This window comes from Peromyscus californicus, unplaced genomic scaffold (genome assembly GCF_007827085.1).
Source record: "Peromyscus californicus insignis strain IS unplaced genomic scaffold, ASM782708v3 Scaffold_5__1_contigs__length_169319896, whole genome shotgun sequence".
NCBI lineage: Eukaryota > Metazoa > Chordata > Mammalia > Rodentia > Cricetidae > Peromyscus > Peromyscus californicus.
The window spans coordinates 76493357-76510342 of NW_026294573.1; the positions used below are offsets into that span (position 1 = coordinate 76493357).

The 16986-nt window shown below is 37.4% G+C and overlaps 1 protein-coding gene across 5 annotated transcripts in view; it reads right to left on the reverse strand.

Annotated features, from left to right (window-relative positions):
• The window catches only part of Kdm4c (lysine demethylase 4C), a 206503-nt gene that overhangs the window by 70788 nt on the left and 118729 nt on the right, over window positions 1-16986 (reverse strand). For all 5 annotated transcript variants that reach the window (XR_008213975.1, XM_052718457.1, XM_052718458.1 and 2 more), the window contains 3 exons: window positions 11856-12037; window positions 9923-10136; window positions 6985-7061 (listed from right to left, as the gene is read on the reverse strand). Coding sequence is in view for 4 of the 5 variants with exons in the window: in XM_052718457.1 (XP_052574417.1) it covers window positions 6985-7061; window positions 9923-10136; window positions 11856-12037 (473 nt within the window). In the remaining variant the exon portion in view is untranslated. The remainder of the gene's footprint in view (window positions 1-6984; window positions 7062-9922; window positions 10137-11855; window positions 12038-16986) is intronic.

Here is a 16986-nt window from a genome sequence, read left to right on the forward strand (position 1 = left end):
AGGTAGTTAACATCTGAAGTCTAATTGGACTTAAGATTCACTCAATAGGAGGGAAATCATGCCTGGTACTCGAAACCTAACCAACTCCTCAGGGTTAGTGAAGTTATAGAGTGCAGGAAAAAAAATCTACTTACCAGCACTTCACTATAGCAACACAATTCCTTAGTGCATTCTAAATCGCACCTTTATACGAATATATAAGTGTAGCTACGACCCCTCATCAAAGAAGCTTTTCTTTACAGCAAATGATGTGCATGCAGAAAAAACACAAATGGACACAATGCAGGTATCAAAGGATCATGAGGAGCTCAGCACCAATGGATACACATAAATCTTATCTCCTGCATCTATGGCTCAGGAAACATAATAGAAGAGAAGGTGGAAAGATTGTATGAGCTAGCACACAGTTAAGTTTGCTGTGAAATAGTCTCTCCCAGAAACAGCGCATAAACAAGATGGGAAGACTGGCAATATCAATAGACACATTGACTCAGAAGAGGGGAGATTTTGCAGGGCCCCACCATTTAACAAAAAGTATAGGCAACTAAGACAGCTAGGAGAACTAGCCTTGCCCAGAGATGTGACCCTACTAGTTATCTCATACAAGGTGGGCAGTCCTGAAACCAATGACACACAAACTAAAGACTCTGAAAGCTTTATTTATGTATTTGCGCACACATAAATACACGTGTGTATTAAAAAAATATTCAAAGAAAAGGAGGCTATAAATTTAAGAGTTGAAGAACATAGGAGAGGCCTAGGAAGGAGGGTACCTGGGAGGAGCTGCAGGACGAAAGGGAAGAGAGAAAGATATAAAAATCAAAATATAAGCACACTCAAATCTAGGAGCTCTGGATACAGCTTAGTGGTAAAGTACATGGTATGCACACTCAAGCCTTTAGGTTCCATAACCAGCACCAAAGAAAAGTACTTTAAATATGCAAACAAACAGAAATGCTAACTATTCTGATTTCATCATTAGACATTGTATCCAGGGTTTAAATTACCACATCAAGCCCGATAAATACATACAGTTGAAACAATAAAAGCCCACAAATGATAAATAGGGGGGTGGGGTGTGCACATGAGGTTTGGGAAGAAAAAGGATACTGATTTGACCAAAACAAGTATGAAAACTAGAAAACAAAACAAAACAACAAAAAACCTATTTGAGAGTCCATTTTACCCCAGTCAGAATGGCTATAAAGAGAACAAAGGACACAAAGGTTGGTGAGGATGTGAGGAAAGATGACAGCTTATCTTCCAGTGGCAGAAGTATAAACTGAATGATATAGTCACTACTGCAGTCAGAGTGGAAGTTGGTACTCAATCATGGGTATATCCAAAGGAATCTATATCCTTCCCTAGAGACACTTGTAGATCTATGCTGTGCTCAGCTCTATTCATAATGGCCAGCAAATGTGATAAGCCAACATATCAATCAGCTGATGAATAGATGATGAAAATGTACAAATATACAATAGAATTTTATTCACTCATAAAGGAAAGTGAAATTATAAAAAATTCAGTAAAGTGGATAGATATGAAACTATTATACTAAATGAGGTAACCCATGACTAGAACAACAAATGTACATGTTTTCTTTCTTGTGAACATTCTAACTTTGAATTTTTAGATCTGTATTTCAATGTGGAATGTCTACTGAGGTTAAGAAGCTAGAAAGTTTGCAAGTGAGGGGAGAAGAAAAAGGGCCTTAAAGGGGAAAAAAGGGGAGGGGAAAATATGTGATATGAAATTAGGGGGATGCATAAAGGCTTAAATAAGGATGTGTACAGCAGGATACAGGAGAGCAGAGGTGGGGATGGGTTAACAAAAGGATGTATGAAAAAGCCTTATGAAAACCCACTATTTTGTAAGCTGTGGTGGTCTAAGTGAGAACGGTACCCATAGGCTCATACAGTTGAGTATTTGGTCCCAATACTGGAACTGTTTGGAAAGGATAAGTATGTGTGGCTTCGTTGGAGTAGGTGTGGCCCTGTTGGAGGAGGTGTGCCACTGGGGAGTAGGCTTTGAGGATTCAAAAGCCCAAGCCCGCCCCAATCTTGCTTTCTCTCTAACTGCAGCTTGTGGATCAGATGTGAATTCTCAGCTCATGTTCCAGCACAATGCCTGTCTGCTTCTCACCATGATGATCATGGACTAACCCTTTGAAACTTTAAGCAAGTCCCTAATTAAATGATTCCTTTTATGAGTTGCCTTTGTCAGGGTGTCTCTCTACATCAACATGTGGTTTTTTGTTGGTTGTTGTATTTTTTAAGAGGTGCTTGAATGGAGGCACACTGTATGAATAGACAAAGCATCTATCAACAGACATGGGTTATGAAATGGAAATCTCAGTATTAAGTTTACAAAGAGTTAATCATTAGAGGCCCCAGAGGCACCCAAAAGAACATAGGCTATGTCCATTATTCTCAGTTAGCCACCACAGCTAGATTATAAGACCCTGCTATTGAAAACACAACACATTTTGCTTAGAGCACATAAAGATATCCAGCTGGAAGTGATCTGGAAACTTCCACTCTACTAGCTACTTGTTATAGTGCCAGAAGGTGCTATGCAGACCATTGTAAGAGGAAATGCCCTCATCTGATTTATTCAACATTGAAGCTGAATCCAAAAATACTGCATTATCAGACAAAATGTGCCCCTCAATGTAATAATAGAGTGACTACTGGGGTAATCACTTGTTTTCTGATTAGATTTGAGGTCTCTTCCACCAGAAGGAATTTATGTCTGGTACTATAAACCTAGTCAAATGCTAATGGCTGGGGAGATCATAATCCTTCTAATCAAATCTACTACTGCTGTTTTTGCTATATGGACACATTGTCAAACTGCTTCCTAAATATTTATGGTTATATCCATTGATTGATGCTTTTCTCAATCTTGGTGAGAGAAGCTTCCTTTTGCAGTGGATAATAACCAATGCAAAGACTCACAGCTGTCAAACTTTGAAGAATAAGAGATGTTGGGTACTTAGCCCTAAAAAGATAACTATATGAACTCTCACAGAGCTCAATAAACATTGGCAAGGAAGGTGTGAAAAGAATGTCAGGTTAGGATAATAGGGGGGAAGGCTATTAAATGCTGTGTTCTGTGTATTTAATGGTAAAAATAAAAATAGGACTACTACATAAAATTGCAACATACTTTACAGATAAGAACACAAAGTTTTCAAAAATTTATTTACCATAAAAGAAAATTATTAGAAATATTATACTTGCTATACAATTATATAAGTCAAGCTAAATAAGCTATAGGAATATTCTATATTTCTAATAAATACATCTTATTTTCACAAGGGGTATTAAAAGTAATCATAAAAATAATTAAGAATGAGATTTTATGATATATAGGTCAGCACTGAAATATTATCTGACCTCAGTTTAACAATCGAATTCCCATGAAGTCCTTCAGAGCCTCTTTGTCAAAGGAGTTGTACCACAGCTTTTTAATGTAAAGCTGACTATAGAAGAATGATTCCTCAAGAAGTCAATATAAAGGATTCTTTAATAACACAAACATTTGAAGCATAAAATTCAAGGAAATCATAATTAAGTAGTTATACAGATGACAGCTTATATTGGAGAGGATATGGAGAAAAGGAAACACTCCTCCACTGCTGGTGGGAATGCAATTTTATACAGCCACTTTGGAAATCAGTATGGCGATATCTCAGAAAATAGTGAATTAACCTACCTCAAGACCCAGAAATACCACTCTTGGGCATATATCCAAAAGATGCTCAACCACACCTCAAGGACATTTGCTCAACTATGTTCATAGCAGCATTATGCGTAATAGCCAGAACCTGGAAACAACCTAGATGCCCTTCAACCAAAGAATGGATACAGAAAATGTGGTACATTTATACAATGGAGTATTACGCAGAGGTAAAAAACAATGTCATCATGAAATTTGTAGGTAAATTCTATGGATCTGGAAAAAAAAAAAATTATCCTGAATGAAGTAACCCAGACCCAGAAAGACAAACATGGGATGTACTCACTCATAAGTGAGTATTAGATGCAAAGCAAATGATAACCAAGCTACAATCCACAACCTCAGAGAAGCTAGGTAAAGTGGAGGACAACAGATGGGACACACATGGAGAAAGGGTTAAGATCACCTGGGTAGGCTCTGCTGACTTACCATGGGATACTTTGCCTTGGAGGAGGTGGGAATGTGGGGTGGGTTGAGGGGGAAGGCTGGGGATGGGAAGAGGGAGGACAGGGGAATCTGTGGTTGATATGCAAAATGAATAGAAAAATCTCTTAGTAAAATTTTAAAAAAAAAAGATTACCTGGGTAAACTGGGAAGGGGGAATAGAGGGGAAGGAATGGGAGGTGGGAACATGGGAGAGAGACAGGGAGGGAGAGCAATAAAAGAGATATCTTGATTAAGAGGATGGGGAGAGATCTGCAGCTAGGAAAAATCCAGGAACTCACAAGATTGTCCCCAGCTAAGACTCATAGAAATGGTGGACAGGGTACTTGAACTAGTCTTCCCCTGCACTCAGATTGGTGTCTACCCTAATTGTCATCATAAAATCTACATCCAGTGACTAATGGAAGCAGTTGCAGAGAACCATAGCAAAGCACCTGGCCAATAACTTGGGAGTTCAGTAGAAGAGAGGGAGGAATGATTATAAGCAGAAAGGGGGTCAGAATCATGATGGGAAAAACCACAGAAATAGCTGACCCAAGCTAGTGGGAGCTCATGGTCTCTGGACTGATAGCTGGGGAGCCTGCATGGGACCAAACTAGGCCCTCTGAATGTGGGTGAAAGTTGTATGGCTTGATGTGTTTGTGGGTCCCCTAGCAATGAGACCAGGACTTATCCCAGGTACACAAACTGGCTTTTTAGAGCCCATTTCCTATGGTGAGATGCCTTACTCATCCTTGATGCAGCAAGGAGGGGCCTGGGCCTGCCCCAACTTGGTATGCCAGCCTGTGTGGACTACCCAAGGGAGGCCTTACCCTATATGAGGAGGGGATAGGGGTGGGATGGAGGAAGGGGGGTGAGTGAGAGAAAGGGAGGAAGGGGGAATAGGGGTTGGTATGAAAGAAAAAAATTTAAAATAAATAAATAAATAAATAAATATATATATATATATATATATATATATATATATAAGCATTTAATAAAAGTTAATATTGGAAAATCCAGGCGTATATTAACTTAGACTATCAATTCTGTCAGTATTTTCACATACTATTTGGAAAGCAACTCAATTATTCCTCAGGAGAAACGAGAATGGACCTTTTTAGAAAAATCTCATTCAAAATGAATAAACTACAAAACATGAGGCATTCAATGTGAAGTCAAATCATTTCAATGAAACAATGAGAAATTATCTGAGTTTGAAAATCACTGGAAAGTGGTAAGTTACCCTATGCTTTACAGTCCAGAAGCAAAATTACATGGCTTCAAGTACAGTGTAAAGATTAATGGAGAGGGGTTTGAAATTAATTTTAATTAAGAGTGATTAATCTGATTTATTTTTAAGCGATACCATGTTAAACCAGCATAATAGACCAGAACTAGCATGGGTGAGCCTTCCAATGACCATGGCTCTGCTATGCAAAGACCAATCAATAGTACCGGAGACAGACAAGAGACAGGCCATAGGTAACTCATGAACAGAGAACTCTCAAAATCTTGGTGAACTGTATTCATAAATTCATTTCTGGTTGTTAAAGGTAAGTAAAGGGACATTAGCTATCATATTGACTCAAAAAGACATTACATTGGGTCAAAAACAGAATAGAGACTGGATTGGATGGCAATACCCATGTATGCCAACAAGAACTGGTAATCTAGTACTACATAAAAGCAGAGATTTCTGATTATCTTAGATGTTGTACATTTACTTGGATTTTATTCATCTAACCAATTGTATCAGAGGAAAAAAAAAACATTCCAGGCCTACAAATGTACAAGCTTTTTAAATGGGAGCTATTACATCAATATCAATTAGGCTGTGATACTTGCACTACAAGAGTATCTTATAAAAAGTGGTCGTATCTTCCTCCTTCTTTCTCTCACTGGCCAAAGTAAAGAGCACCAATGAAATCATCCTGAAAGATGTCTGAGCTGCCTTCAGTTTAGTCACCATGCTTGCTTCCACAGCTAAAACCTAATTACACAACTGTGATGTAAGTTCTTATTGTTCATATTCGTCATAGCAGCCATTGGGACCTTAACTTGGATTATAGGAAGTTTATCATTAACAATTAGTCATGAGCACTACTAAAGAATAGAGCAACTGCTAATTCTAACAAATGATCAATATCTGCTGTGAGATCATCAATGAGGAACACAGTACTGCAATCTGACAGAACATAGTTAAATGGAAAATGTATATGACATGGTAAATTAAGGGAATGAAAATCAAAGACGGTTGAAAATAAACTTCCAAGGGCATTTTTTAGAAAACAGTAACTTAGACCAAGAGAAATTTGTGGTCTTTAAATGGAGAATCAATACTTGTTAACACTCTGTCAGAAGGTCACAGTAATAACTTCCATAGAGTAAGTACTCTAATCACATTTGTTAAGGTGTGAATGAAAAGAATAAATGGAAAGTGTCATGGTGGTTGGAAATTGCAAGCATTGTGGTTTCTTCAAGGATCCATGAAGATAGCTCCCTTTAGTATTTATTAGAATTATTTGTAAGGATTTCAAATTGTGTAAGATAATTAAATAAAAACAATCTAGTCTTGGAAATATAAATGTGGGCTTGATGAAGTAGGGTGCCAATAGTATCTGAAGTAAAATGCCACCTAGAAATTCACCTAAACATTCTAGAGTGGTTACAAAGCCATTATGTAGGTTGACTTGGAGAGAAGGGTGCTAGAAGTACATCAGAACATGTACACAGTTTTATCTTTCCAATAGATTTGGCAATGACCACAGTGGGTACAAATAGAGGAGAAATAGCACAATATTAAAATCTACTTACTGCAGTCCATGCATTTCTTTTGCACCGGGCACACAGCCATCCATCACAGACATCATGAGAAGGGACGCCATAACAACCTACAATATAATGGCATGGATATATACATTAAGTCTCTTGTATCTTTAAAATGTCAGACACCCTGGTAGAACAAACCTATGATCCCAGCTACTAGAAAGCTGAGGCATAGTGATCATATATTCAAGTACTATATGATCTACATAGAGGGCACAAAGCTCGTCTATGTAATTAAGTGAGGTTGTTCTAAAATAAAAAGTACAATGAGGGTTTGGGTTATAAATTAGTGGTCGACTGCCTAGCAAGCAAAAATAATTAGGGAAAACATTCAGTATGGAAAAAAAAATGCATATTTCAAGAAAAAAATGAACGAAGCCATTCAATGCCTAGCAAAAACAAAAAATGTAAGTAAGCCTCTGTCAAGGTGCTTTTGATTCATATTTCTTCTGTCAGTTCCCAAAACATGAAAATATATGTCTTTTTTGTCTAGTTTGGATTTTTGTTAATGTTTGCTTTATTTAATAGTATTAGTGTGTGTGTATGATATGTGTTGTGTGTAACAATGTGGACTCATAAGTACCATAGCAGGTGTGTGGAGGTCAGAAAACAAAGTTGTAGGGTCAGTATATAGGTTGTGGCAATGAAACACAGGAAGTCAGGCTTGCAAAGCAAGTGCTTTTGCCTACTGAATCATCTAAAAGGCCTATTTATTTGGAATCTTTTTTTTTTTTTTTTTTTTTTTTTTTTTTTTTTTTTAAATAATTTATTTTATGTGCATTGGCCTGCATGTACATCTATGTGAGGGTGTCAGACACTGGAGTTATTATAGACAGTTGTGAGCTGCCATGTGGGTGCTGGGAACTGAACCCCGAGTCCTCTGGAAGAGCAGTCGGTACTCTTAACCACTGAGCCATCTCTCCAGCCCTTATTTGGAATCTTTGATAGGGGTTTTTGCTACACAGTGCAGGTTGAATGAAACTTTTGATTCTCTTGTCATAGCTGCTTGAGAACTAGGTCAAGAGATGCACCAGCACACCAAGCATGAGAGTGTAAATATTAATAACATCAGAGAGATAATTCTTGCAGAGATAAAAATAAAATTTCTAAACTGTCATGTTAATATTTTTAGTCATGCATAAGTATTCAAAATAAGCTACAACTCATGAAGCTGTTTGGGAAATTGTTAATGAAGTTTGACATAAATTTCAGTGATTGGGGTGAAGGCTGCACAGTCCACAACTAGCAATGAAAGTCTGCTTTCAGTTCAATGTTTGCTGAATAAATGACTAGGCTAAGTGTGAACATGACAGTTAGTGCAAATATTTGTAGTAATTGCATAATAGCAAGAAGCATATATTACTGGGTTAGGATATCACCATCAAATAAACAAGCAAATAAATCAATAAATAAACAAATTAGCATATAATAATACCAGTATTTGAGATACTGAGACAGAAGAATACAGCATGTACAAAGTCTGCCTGGCCTACAGAGAAAAATCCTTAGAAAGAGAATCGGAAACAAGGATGGGAAAGGAAGAGAAGGGCAAATGGAAGAGAAAGCAAATAGGGAGTCAGGGGAGAGGCATATTATCCTTAATTCCTGAAATAGAAGAGTTTGGAAGAGATAAATGAGTAATTTTAACACCAAAATGTGATAAAAGAGCCAGAAAAAGAAAATCTTAGAAACATAATTAATCAATAAAAAAAAAAAAACATGCCACAGGTAACCAACTCAAATCAAAAGCTAAATTCAATCATGTTTATGAGATTAGTATGGTGAGATTATAGAGCGGGTGATTTTGATTATACATATAAATGTGTGGTAAAATAATGTACATACATATATATGTATGCTATGTCTTACGAAGTTGAATCAGCATAAAAAAAATTGCTATTACTGTTCTTCAAAGAACTTGTTGCTCTAGCAAAAGATCCAGATTTGATTTCCAGCACCAATACTGTACCTCACGACTAGCTATAACTACAGTTCCAGAAGACTAAAAGCCCTCTTCTGACTTTCCAAGGCAACAACTCCTCATGTGGAACACACACATATACACACACACACACACACACACACACACACGCGCGCGCACATATATACACACATACATATAGGCAAAATATTTATGCATATAACAAAATTATAAAAATAAAATGAAAAAAGAATGTGCGATTAAGAATTTCCGATGTGGTTCAGTGGCACAACACATACTTAGCACACGAGGCTCTTGTTTGGCCCCAACTAATAAAAGATAAAGGAAAAACCAACAACACCCCCAACACAGATAAATGTAAATGAGAAAAATTAGGAATGTTGAAATACTTAAGGATTAGAGTTGTAATAAAATATTTAATTCAATATATTAATTCTTGGAGTGTACAAATGATTCTAAAAAATCATAAAAAATAGTCTTCAATCAATACTAAATATTTAAATTAAATTTTCACAATCTAGTATCATTAAAATACAAAATTCAAACAAGTGATGATGACATGTCACCTGGACTCCTGACAATAAAATACCCATACCTTCTTTTCACTGAGGCTTCATAAAACTGGAGAGCAAAGGATGATTATCTAGTCATAATCTTAAAAGAAGCCATTAAGAATATCAACAATAAGATTAGAATGTAGCTCTACTGCCTGACTGTGCCTACTATGCACAACGTCCTAGGCTCAATCTCACTTCCACATAAATCCAGGCATGGTGGTACACATTTGCAACCCCAGCATTTCAGAAGTAGAAACACAAGGACATGGCTGGCTTATGTAGCAACCTCCTGAGCAGCTTAGGCAACAAGATCTTGGCACAAAGAAGAATGTTGACATGTGAATTAACTGGTTACAATGTAGTGATTTGGAGGGGCTATGTACAACACTGAAAATCCAGGGACTGGAAAAATCATAGATTTATTTACTTGCATGAACCCGCACGAAGCACTTGGCACAGGAAATCAGAAGACTTGTCCCATCCTCTTCAAGGAAGGCATTTGGGGGGGAATATTCTATATTTTCTTCACTATAAATAAAACACATCTCTGGAATAATGGGTTTAGTCTTTCTTCCAGATTTAACTACTTCATTTACTGTTGTCTCCCATCTAGAATAATTTTCTTCTTTGCTGATCTCAGGCTGAAAAAGATAACATATCCACATGAGTGAAAGAGAGTAAAGAGTTCAGCTTTTATTCATTGATCCACTTACACCTGTTCTAGCCACTAAATTACAACTTCTTGTTTTCTTTAATTCAATTGCTAGTGTTTTGTTATTGTTGCTGTTGTTTTATTTTCCAGACAAGGTTTCTCTGGGCAGTTTTTGGTGCCTGTCCTGGATCTTACTCTGTAGACCAGGCTGGCCTCAAATTCACAGAGATCTGCCTGGCTCTGCCTCCCGAGTGCTGGGATTAAAGATGTGCGCCACTGCCACCCAGCACTGCTAGCATTTTATCAATGCTTCGATACAGACTCCCATTCAGAAATCAGACAGTAAGAATAAAAAAGACCTGTGGGTCATACAAGATTGTGAAGAGCTCTTCCAACTGTGCTGTTTCAAAATACCTCAGGAATGCACAGCTACTTTTGTTTACTCTTGTCAGTGATCCACTTGTACTAGGCTAATCCTGCTTTGACTTACTGATATGGTTATACTTCAAAGAATACATATAAATGCCCAGGTTTTCTACAAGCAGCACTTTTGCCCCTTGTAAAAGCTTGAAATAGAGAAGACAGACTGGCATATGTGGTCAGATAAGAATGATGTGCCAGAAATAACTGTCACCTTTTAGCAAAACAGGAAATTACAGCTAATGAATTACCTTTATTTTTTCCTAGAACTTAAATTAATCAACTTCCAAAATCTTATAACATAATAAGGAGTATTTTTATTATTGAAAAATACACGTCGATAGGAATACTTGAATAAGAATCAATAAAAACAAATATTTAGTGGATAAAGGAAAGTTTAAAAAAAAAGTAAACAAGCTACTAATGTTAAAGTTGAAAATGTAGAATTTCAACCACTCTTCAGCTCTGAAGTATTCAAATTAAATTATTATTACATGACACTTTAAGAAATTCAGATGTTGCCGGGCGGTGGTGGCGCACGCCTTTAATCCCAGCACTTGGGAGGCAGAGCCAGGCGGATCTCTGTGAGTTCGAGGCCAGCCTGGACTACCAAGTGAGTTCCAGGAAAGGCGCAAAGCTACACAGAGAAACCCTGTCTCGAAAAACCAAAAAAAAAAAAAAAAAAAAAAAGAAATTCAGATGTTGAATAAAGTATTTCTGATTATATCAGGGAAAACACAACTTAAAAATGATGATCTATCAGTGAGTTTTCTACTATATTGTACCTTAAAGCACACAATTCAATTTAACTTCGACAGCATTCAAGATCTGTTTCTTGTGTGTATTCTGAAGAATATACTCATGCCTGAGCTGAGATGCTGTCAGAATGCCATGCATGGAATAATGATGGAACCACCAAGCATAGTTAGCTGATGGCAGTGAGCAGATACACAGTATGTCATGAGTCTTGGATGTGTCTTTTGCATGTTTCACATGGAAAGGTGAAAGGGACAAAAATCGGGGCTGGGCACTGATATCTATATTACTGAAGAGTACTACTTTCAATTTTAAAAAGATACCAAGTATATGTTTTTTCTATGAAATATTTTGTTTCCAGGCTTTGGGTTAGAAGTTTGATGCTTTTTAGTAAAAGAACTGGATTTAGAATTAAAGGTTTCTAAAATACGCAGATATAAACTGCTAAAAACAAACAAAAAACACCCCAGCAAAAGCCCTTTAAGAAAGTACAGCAGTGTAATGATACATTGATAGCCACACTCCAAACTACCTTGTAGTATGGCATGAGCAGAGTGCAGATTGCACAGTGTGGTTCCATTTTTGCCACAGCTGCATTATACTCCTGTTCAGCCATAAAGTTAGGAGACTTTGTCTGCCAAAGGTGGATGAGAGGCTTTGCCCAGGACTCCGTTTCTTCCACTTCTTCGTCAATGGTTAGACTCTCAGGTGACTCTTGAGAAAGAAAAGAGGAAAATGAAATGAGCAGAAGATTCAGAAAAAGATATCACCCTGGTCACAGATGTTGATTATTCTGTGATATCAATGCCAGATACGAAGCCTATTTTATCAACTATATTCTGAAAGAAACAGAATAATTGTGTTTTTCTGTCATCTTCTCCAGCCTTGGAAGAGGAGATCAGATCAGAACATGGGGTCATAAAACAACTTTTCTTTATTAGCTATTTTCTTTCTGCTGGAAAAAAAATTAAACCAATCTCTCCTTAAACTTCATCATTTCATCTTTTCAGCTTACACTGCAAAACCACCCCACATGGTTAACATGTTTAAGTATGACTAAGCTAGTGACTCTCTTATTAATACTTTCATTTTCTCCACTTAACATAGTTCAGTAAAAGCTTATCAGTGGAATTTAATTAAATTGATTTTTTTAATTTAAAAATCCATGGCATTTATAGAGCGTCTATAATGTAGAAAATAAAGTAATTGTTATAATGTAGACATTATGGCACACTAAAGTACATTATAGAAAAAGAGGCATAAAACTTGAAAGGTAGAAGAAGCTAGCTGCAGAAAGACTGGAAACTTGTCCCCATTAGGATTACATACACATATAAATAGAAAACCAGATCATGTGTGAGAAAAGCCCTGTAATGTCCAAAGTCAAGCAAAAGGGCTTTGTAAATAAGCTCTAAAGAAAGATTCATGACACTGATAGCCTGTAGCTTTGAAGACTTGTCTTCTTTGGGTAATCTAGTCAATGCCCATTTTCTAGAACACCTTTCTTTTCTTTAATAAAATATCTCTATTTCAATCATCATTCATTTCCAGTATAATTTATTTTTCTAAAGACACAACAACCTGTGGTTATACTCTGAACTCTGATCAATGGCTGCAACAGCTGGTAAATCACCAGGGACTGCTATGCTATTTATTCATAGAACAGTTCAAAATGGAGTCAAAGCTCCCAAGAAAGGCCTGATGACAGCCTATGAGCACATAAAAGACTAGGAGAATGACATTCAGCATTTCCTTTGACTTTCTTTCGTGGCTTATGGCTTCCTGTAACTGACTGAGGGTATGTCTGTACCCTCTCCCTTACCCTCTCTACTAGGGCTTGAAGTAGGGCAAAGAAGTAAGAATTAGCTAATGTCTTCCTTGGAGAAACCATACTTTAAATTGGCAGGTAACTATCCAGGAGGGCCAATCTTTAAACTGGAAGGCTTTCAAAGAGCCACATGATCCAAGTCAAGCCTGGGAATACACGGAGACCTAGTCCCCACTGGAAAGTCAAGTACTTACATAATGAGTACTGTGCACATCGAAGCTGCCTGCCCAACATGCGAGCAACGAGAGATGGCTGTCCCACAAGGATGGCGGTGCCCATGAGGAAGACAATATGGTACTAATATACATAATGATAATTACATGGCTTGGGTGTCCACAATGTCTCTGAATCCTCTAAACATAATCTACCTTTTCTCATTTTTCCCTTTCTTATATTTTCCCCAGAGGACTACTGAAATAAGAAGAATGACAGACTCAAATGAGGACATGGTGTAAACACTGCCATAACTCTTGGCTAGTCCCTTTACCTCCCAGTTATGACCTCGGGATGAGGCACGGGAGCAGATACCTAGATAGCAACTCCAATGCTTTCAGTAAACAATACACACCTGCTTCCCATGATGACACAGCCACGTGACGCCAAGTTAACTTTGCTTCCAAATTTCCTACCACTATGATTTATTTAGTTCTGCTCTTTTATATCCTAATTGCTCTTAAATTCTGCTTATTAATTTAGTAGTCACAGTGGTATCCAAGAGGTACAGAGGTAATTTACTAGGTAATAAGCCATTATTCACAAAAGCGTGACAGCCCATACGTATTTTTCATCTGAATGATAGATAATAGCAAAAGCCATAGCAATTCATATAAGCCAGTTTTTTTTCTCTGAAACTAGCAACCCAGTAACTTTTATATCTTTTATGGGCAGAGACCTTATTCCACCAAAGTAAAAGAAGTAACATCAGAGATGTTTATAACAGGGAAGCATATCTATATTGTGGAACACGGTCCCAAGAAATAAACAAGGCTAAGCGAACAGAGGTACTTGTCTCCAAGCATGATGACTTGAGTTCCATCCCTGGACCCACATGATGGAAAGAGAGAACAAACTCTATAAATTATCTTTTGAACACACAGTCACTGTGGCATAAACTTGTTCAATGACATTCACACTAACAAAACAAAGAAATAAAATGTAATGAGAGACAGAAAGAAAAAAATGTAAGTGATAAAGCTCAGTCTATCCCTAAAAGTCCCCAAAATAAATAATAAAACTTTGTTTATTTTTAGTGAGCATTAGAATTATTTTGGAATGCCTAAATAAAAGGAGTGTGTGTGTGTGTGTGTGTGTGTGTGTGTGTGTGTGTGTGTACACCAAGGCTTGGTAAATATATACCACCTTACAAAATTAGGTAGTCTTAGCTTCTTAAAACCTACTAAAATGATGTCTTTGAATCATAAAATTTTTATAAAGCATTAAAATGGCACTTGTTTATATAAAACAACACTCACTGGAGTCGTAAAAAATTCAATAAACCATGAAAAGTTATATTGAATATATAGAACTTGATAAAGGTTTCCTTCCAAAACAGGCTCTGAAAAAAATTTATGTCTTGAACTCATTTTCTTTTCTGTTATTTTTTTAAAGTCCAGGGAACGTAAAAAATAATAGGACACATCATTTATCCTACTCAAAATACATCTAACGTGGATGACTCTAAGGAAACAACATCTTCCAGACACAAAAGGACTGATGCACATGTGAATTCACAGACTGGCAGTATGCATAGGACCAAACTAGTTCAGCACTAGTTGAGAAGGAGAAATGGACACTGGGTCCCATCCCTAACCAAGAAGCTATTTGCAATTGATACTAACTGACAATGGGAAAAAAAATCAGTTTTCTCCAGTGGCGTGTCATTGGTATATCAATCACACACCAGAGCAAACACCATTCCCAGGAAAAGGTGGCCAATACAAAATGAAGTATATTTCGGTGCATGTGAATGTTACTTTGGTACTTTTTGCTTCTATAGTTTTCTGTAGGAGGATCACACTCCAGACTCAATAAAGAAATGATCATTTACCCACAGAGGACACTAATCAATATTTAAAGAGTTAATTTCTGAGAAATTCTAATGTAAGTATATTCTAATATGAATACTGCCAAAGGAGCTGGTAGGGCAGAAAATCCCGAAAACCAGCTGCACTGGGAACTGTGTGTTCAAAATGAGGATTAAATCCGCTTGTTCAATTCATTTAGACAAGGATAATATCCCTTTACTTCCACTGATACAAATTACTAGATTCAAAGGAAGAAGTAAGAGTGAACAATGATATAAATAATTTATTTAAAGCTATAGAATATTTTTCATTGTCATTTTAGATTTTTAAAATCTTTAGCCACCAGGAAACATTTACAGTTTTAAAATTCAATTCTCATAAATTCCCAGAAGATGTTGATATATGCAACTGTTACAAAAAGTACAATTACCAGCTGGGCAATAGTGGTGCATGCCTTTAATCCCAGCACTTGGGAGGCAGAGCCAGGCGTATCTCTGTGAGTTTGAGGCCAGCCTGGTCTACAGAGCGAGATCCAGAACAGGCACTAAAACTGCACAGAGAATCCTGTCTTGAAAAAACAAAAACAAAACAAACAAACAAAAAGTACAATTACCAATGTTTCAGAAAAATACTTAACCTTAAACCCTTAAGATAACTTTGTTAACATTTTGTTAACTTTGTTACTTATATATTTTTTGCAAACTTTATACACTGAAATCAAGGGGGTACTCTGGACAAATTCTCAATGGATAACATAAAAATAAGCTTCTATCAGTTACTGGATGTAGCTTCTATGATGACAATTAAGGTAGTCCCTATTAATTATAGGGGAAGGTAAATTCAGGCATCCTCTCCATTATTGCTAGGTGTCATTCTTGTGGATTCCTAGGGATTTCCCTAGCACCAGGTTTCTCCCTAACCCCCTAATGATTCTCTACCAAGATATTGCTTTCATTGCTCTCCCTCTCTGTCCCTCCCTCCACTACACCATCTCAGTCCATCCTGTTCCCATCCCCCACCCTTTCCCTTCAATGCCCTCCCCCCAAGTTACCCAAGAGATCTTAACTATTTCCCCTTCCTGGGGCCCTCTAACTGATGGAAGCAGACAGATGCAGTGATAAACCACTAAGCACTGGTCTGAGCTCCTAGACTTTAGTGAAGAGAGGGAGAAGGGATCACAGGAGCAAGTGAGGTCAAGATCATGATGGAGAAAACCACAGAGACAGCTGACCCAAGCTGGTAGAGCTCATGGACTCTGGCCTGTCAACTGGGGAACATGCATGGGACGGAATTAGGCCTTCTGAATATGGGTGACAAGTTACATGGCTAGATCTGTTTGTTTGGGGAGCCCCTTGCAGTGGGACCAGGACTTATCCTGGGTACATGAAATAGCTTTTTGGAACACATTCCCTAGGGTGGGATACCTTGCTCAGCCTGACACAGTGGGGAGGGGCTTGGTCCTGCCTCACCTTAGTATGCCTGACTTTGTTGATTCCCCAGGGGAGGCCTTACCCTTGACTCCAAAGGAGGCTTTACCCTCTCCAAGGAGTGGATGGGGGGTGGGATAGGGAAGGTTGGGGGTGGGGTATGGGATAAGGAGAAAAAGGAGGAACTGGGATTGGTATATAAAATCAAAAAAAAACAAAAAACAAAAAACAACCTTTTTTTAAAATAAATAAAAATTTTAAAAAAGCTTCTAGGAAGAAAAGCACATGAGAGAAAAAGCTTTCCTTAGAAATCTGTCTAGGCCCTTTCCTGCAGAGAAGCCATACCAATAGCAACCTGTGAAGAAAAGTAATCAAAATACCTAA